At 47.7% G+C, this 6,000-nt stretch overlaps 1 protein-coding gene across 1 annotated transcript; it reads right to left on the bottom strand.

Annotated features, from left to right (window-relative positions):
* Nucleotides 1-2,685: 2,685 nt before the first annotated feature.
* LOC124556174 lies at nt 2,686-3,381 on the bottom strand. The gene has a single exon (XM_047130172.1). It carries the CDS (start codon nt 3,379-3,381, stop codon nt 2,686-2,688), a length of 696 nt encoding a protein of 231 aa, XP_046986128.1.
* Nucleotides 3,382-6,000: the final 2,619 nt, after the last annotated feature.

Genomic DNA, 6,000 nt, shown 5'->3' with positions numbered 1-6,000 from the left:
GAAATTCGCTAGAATTCAGGTGCTACAGGTGTACAAATACGTGTGAAAACCGGCTGCCAAGTGCTTATTTGGGCAAATCCGCGGATGAGAATCTCTTTCAAAACTCACATATCAATTCCAGTTATCTTGGTAAACATACTACTTACTGTGTGGAAAGAAATATTGTGGGCGTAAGAATCAGAAACCACATATGGACTATCAGACCAATTGTGTGATTGGATTGAAGAGTTCCTAGATAACAGGACGCAGCATGTCATTCTCAATGGAGAGAAGTCTTCCGAAGTAAGAGTGATTTCAGTTGTGCCGCAGGGGAGTGTCATAGGACCATTGCTGTTCACAATATACATAAATGACCTTGAGGATGACATCGGAAGTTCATTGAGGCTTTTTACAGATGATGCTGTGGTGTATCGAGAGGTTGTAACAATGGCAAATTGTACTGAAATGCAGGAGGATCTGCGGCGAATTGACGAATGGTGCAGGGAATGGCAATTAAATTTCAATGTAGACAAGTGTAATGTGCTGCGAATATATAGAAAGATAGATCCCTTTTCATTTAGCTACAAAATAGCAGGTCAGCAACTGGATGCAGTTAATTCCATAAATTATCTGGGAGCACGCATTAGGAGTGATTTAAAATGGAATGATCATATAAAGTTGTTCGTCGGTAAAGCAGATGCCAGACTAAGATTCATTGGAAGAATCATAAGGAAATGCAATCCGAAAACAAAGGAAGTAGATTACAGTACGCTTGTTCGCCCACTGCTTGAATACTGCTCAGCAGTGTGGGATCCGTACCAGATAGGGTTGATAGAAGAGATAGAGAAGATCCAACGGAGAGCAGCACGCTTCGTAACTGGATCATTTAGTAAACGCGAAAGCGTTACGGAGGTGATAGATAAACTCCAATGGAAAACTCTGCAGGAGAGACGCTCAGTAGTCGCGGGTGGGGTCACAGCTGGGTCACTCACGCTGAACATAGGAATGGACACAAGGCAACAATGGGTCACGTGTGGTCGCAGTTGCCACTGTGGAGGCCGTGATGGGAAACCCCCGCGGGGTGTCGTGGATCGCTTCATCAACTTGGAACCCAAGGATGTCTGAAGAGTCAAATGCAGGGTCGGGACCAAGAGGGAGGCGGGAAAGAGCATCTGCGTTGGCGTGCTGGTAGGTGGACATAAAATGCAAGGTGTAACGGAATTGCGAGAGGAACAGGGCCCATCGTTGAAGCCTCTGAGACGGCTTCGTAGGAAGCCGGGCCTCCGGGGAAAACAGGGAGAGGAGGGGCTTGTGGTCAGTGACGATATGAAAGGCCCATCCATATAAAAAAGGCATGAGTTTTGATCATGTGAATACGATAGTCGATGTCTCCTTTTCGATCTGAGAGTACTTCAGCTGGGTGGCAGTTAGGGCCTTGGATAGAAAAGCCGCTGGATGTTCTGTCCCATCTGGATGCTTGTGGGAGAGGACAGCCCCGACCCCGTAATCAGAGGCGTCCATGGCCACGAGCAACGGCAGAGACGGATCATACGGCATCAGGCAGGAGGCCGATTGCAACTGGCGTTTGAGGGTGGGAAAGGCAGTTGCACAGGCCGGGGACCAACTTAAGGGGACATTTTTGTGGGATAAGTGATACAAGGGGGCCGCCACCAGACCGGCCGACGGAAGGAACTTCCGGTAATACGATATTTCCACAAGGAAGGATTTCAGCTGATGGGTGTCCCATGGGGGAGGCAGGTGGTGTACGACGTCCACATGGGAAAATGACAGAGAGATGCCTTTATGTGAAATAACATGACCTAAATAGGAAATAGAAGGTTGAAAGAAGGAACACCTCTCCTTATTGAATTTTAGCCCAGCCTGGTGGAGGCGTAGAAACAGCTGACGCAAGTTGGTAAGATGGGTTGCAGCAGTAGGGCCCGTAACGACAATGTCGTTGAGGTAATTAATGCAACGGGGAATGTTCTGCAGAAGTTGTTCCAAGAAGCGTTGGAAAATGGCCGGGGTGCTAGCCAGGCCAAACATGAGGCGAGTGACTTGGAACAGGCCGGCAGGTGTATTCAGAACAGTGAGGGCTTGAGAAGCTTCATCCAAAGGAACCTGGAGTTACGCCTCAGCGAGATCAATTTTGGTAAAGTAACGACCACCAGCCAATTTACAGAAGAGATCATCAGGCCGAGGGAGCGGAAAGTCGTCCACCTGGAGCTAGGGTTGAGGGTGGCCGAAAAGTTCCCACAGAGACAGAGCCACCTGCCTGGCTTCTGGACGATGACGAGAGGTGTGGCCCAGGGTCTGAACTGAACAGGCTGTAGCACCCCTTCCTGTTGCAGATGGTCCAATTCATCGCACAGTGGCTGCTGGAGAGCGCCGGGGACCTGCCTCGCCCAGAAGTATCGAGGGCAGGCTGACGGCTGGAGGTGGAGGGTCGTTGCAAACCCCTTGGCGCACCCGATGCCCGGGGAGAAGAGATCCTGAATTCGGTGTAGAGAGAGTCAACTTTGGGAAACGGCGCCTGTGTAGAAACCAGATGTACATGATCGTCGATTGTGAACTCGAACATTTGGAAAACATCCAACCCAAACAGATCGGTAGTATCAGAACTGTTGACTACCAGAAAAGAATCGGACGACTGACAGATTTGTAAGAAACTACCGTCGTGAACTGCCCCAACAAAGCGATTTCCTGTCAGTTGTACGTAAGGAGGCGTCCAGGAGCCAGTTGCAGGCTTTGCGCTCCTAAAACGGTGTAGGTAGTGTAATTGAGCAGGGATACTGCAGCCCCTGTATTGACGTGTATTCGAACTGGCTTACCCAATATGGTGACATCAATATACAGTTTGGGGGACGCCGAAGACCCAACTTGGTTGATGTCCATGGACGCCTCGGTGTCGTAGCGCCTGGAGATTGGCGCCGTGGCAGAGTGACAGGCAGATACCAGGTGCCCGTCCCTACGGCAACGGCGGAACGTCGCCCAGCGGTCAGGGCAATCCTCGCGTTCATGCTGGGAGTAGCATCCCGGACAAGATGGAAGGCGCAGGGCTTCACTGCGGCGGCGTTGCTGGCCCGGCGGCGGCTGCTGATTGTCTTCCTGGAACGACCCTCTCTTCTTCTTTTCAATACGACGAGAAGATGCCGGAGTGTGGCGCTGGGGAGTGCGGCGTGAAGGTGCGTATATGGCCGCGACGTCCTCCTGGACGTCGGATGAATCTTCTCGGATGGCTGCGACGTCGGTCCACGTTTCCAATCTGCGCTCAGCTCCAGTGGAAACTTCAAACTTTAATGCAAGTTCTATGATTTGATCTAGCGACGGGTCCTCCAACTTTAAGGCGTTGTGGTGGAAAGCCGCATCTGGGGCTGCTTGGATCAGGTGATCCCGGACCATGTCATCTGCGTAAGATTCTCGGGATATGCGGGTGACAAAGTTGACCTTCCGAGCGAGACCTTGGAGTTGAGCAGCCCATTGTCGGTACGTCTGATGGGGTTTCTTTCTACTCTGGTGAAATACCACTCTTGCTGCCATGACGTGATATCTGCGGCGATAGTAGGAGGTGAGACACTCACATATGGCGGAGAAGGTAAGACTGTCAGGATCACGTGGCTGGAGTTTTGTCAGGAGCACGTACATACGGGAGACATTCCAAGAAAGAAAATAGGCTCTCTGATCATTTTCCTGGGATACCAGATGAATCCTGAAATGTTGACGAATCCCCTTTTCGTATGTTTCCCAACCTTCAGCATCTTCATCGAATGCCGGGAACGCTGGTGGTCTCGGTGGATGGTGAAGACTTTGAATTTTCGGCAATCAGTTGCTGCTGCAGTATCGCGAACTGTTGAAAAATTTGAATCAGTACCTGTTGCACTGATAGATTGTGCTGTTGCAGTTGTGGTTGTGCTTGTTGTTGTTGTGTTTCCATCTTCTTTGGGTGGTCGAATCCCTTACTCGTCGCCACTGTTGTATTCTCCAACAGTTTATTGCACGTAACTTCTTCAACAATACAATAGCCGGCTGTACGATAGATGTAGACGTCCGTCGTTCTAGCCGGAAATGTCGTTCCTCTCGGTCGGCTGGTACTTCGATCGGCGGTGCAGTATAGCGGCTTCGGTAATATATTCTCGGAGACTCTGCTATAGCGGTTGCCATTAGCAGCGGACAGAGACTGGTCTGCCTTGGACTGGCCAGGCTGGAGCCAATAGAAACCCGGCGTAGGAATCTATGACCGGATATGTCGCGGCGACCTCTGCAAGGATAGGTTCCTATTAATCGACAGTAATCTTCGGCGTGTTTGCCTGATGTCTTCGCCTGTTTGGCTGTTGGTTTATTTCCCTTACAGCGTGGCTGTTATGCGGTGCTGCCTGCCATTTAGGGGAATCCGATGGCAGATAGTACAGTGATGATACAGCAAATGCAGTGACATACAACAAACTAGGAAGGAGAAGTTGTAGCAGGCTTCAACTGCTTTTTGGTATATTCAGGGAAATTCTTACTAATCACTGTGGTAAATGCCCCCACCCCTTCCAAATCGTCGGTTTTCGGGGATGGATAGGAACGTAGAGGAGACGACGGAGGTAATGCTGTAAAACGTGGCCTTGAGGTATATGCAGATACAGGTGACCAACCAAATCTGGGATACTTTGCTGAGGTCGAGTTAATCTCACTATTATGTTAGCACTGCCTTTGCTCTGATCAGCTCACAATTTGCGAGCCCTATTCTCCAAGTTGTTTTGCTTATTCATTGGTTTCACTTACTTCGATCATCGATCCATTTTTTAACTTCAGTTTGCGAGCTGCACAGACTACGAAAGCAAATCACAGTTCAGTAACTAGCTTTTATTACGTTTGTGGTACGTCCCAGTACGTTGTGTTCCAATTCAAGTTCACTTAATCAGTCAATTTTGTACTTCTGCGTACATCAAAGTATATACCGTTGTGGAACTGACTTTGTTAAAAACGTTTTGAGATACTCCTTCGCCCTTAAATAATATTTTAGTTGGAGTTTCAAGAAAGAAGTACTCTCTCTCATGACGAAACGAATTGATATTCATCTTTTGTTTAAAATAATTAATTGCATTTCATTTACTTTTGATAGTAACTTGAGAAAATAAACTCGTAGGTTAAAGCATAGCATTGTGCTCTCTTTCGTCCTACAACAGTCCTGGTCAGGCGACCCTAATTAAAGCATAATAATGTCCGATTTCTTTTGTATAACTACATGTTGCTCTCACTGTGGTGGCATTCCAATGTAATATAGGCGCCGCTGCATGGAACATTTGATGAGTAATGAAGGAAATTTACTTCATTTGCATCTTGAAATATTAATGAGAATTGCTGTTATGTAAATTTACCACACTATTGATGTTATAGAGAGTTTCAGTTACCAGACCGTATAACATTTCTGTACCAAGTTTGCAAGTGCGATAGGCTCTTTGCATGCACTACTTCCAAGTCCCCACACGTTTGTTCTCATACCGACTATAAACTTAAAGGCCTCTGGAATAATCTCACAACTGGAGTCAGAAACAGTACTGTGAAATGCCGAATATTGTTGTAGCGCTCTTTTGCGGTCACCGCTTCGCTTGTTTGTATTCTTTTAAGGAGTGGCAGCTTCACCATCGTGAATTACCTGTGTTTCACATTCTTGTTTTTTTCCCTTGTTTTATTATGTTGCAAATGAGGATAGACTGAAGTGCGTGTGAATAGAGTGGAAGAGATTGGTGAATGCGAAACAAACGTTACGTCAAGCAGTTCGATAGTTGTTGCTATGCGGGACGTGTCACTGTGAGTTACGAAGGGATAGCTGTGCAAGTAAAACTACATTAAAAAAGCAGGTGAATGAGACGAAAAAGGTGAGACAGGCAAAGCTAGCGCAGAAGAAAAGGAAGAAAAGCTGCAGTAGGTAGAGCTAGCGATAATGAAAAGAGACGAAAAAGCTGGGGTACATATGCGTAGGGCAGATGAAGTGGATGCAAAAGCTGAGGCAGAAACGGAAGAAGCGAACGAGGA

This window comes from Schistocerca americana, chromosome X, assembly GCF_021461395.2.
Source record: "Schistocerca americana isolate TAMUIC-IGC-003095 chromosome X, iqSchAmer2.1, whole genome shotgun sequence".
In the NCBI taxonomy this organism is placed as follows: Eukaryota; Metazoa; Arthropoda; class Insecta; order Orthoptera; family Acrididae; genus Schistocerca; species Schistocerca americana.
This window is presented reverse-complemented; position numbering and strand designations above follow the sequence as displayed.

Bases quoted from the DNA above. Each gene is read 5' to 3' on its own strand.
- LOC124556174 (XM_047130172.1), bottom strand. From the start codon at position 3,381: ATGGTCCGGGATCACCTGATCCAAGCAGCCCCAGATGCGGCTTTCCAC.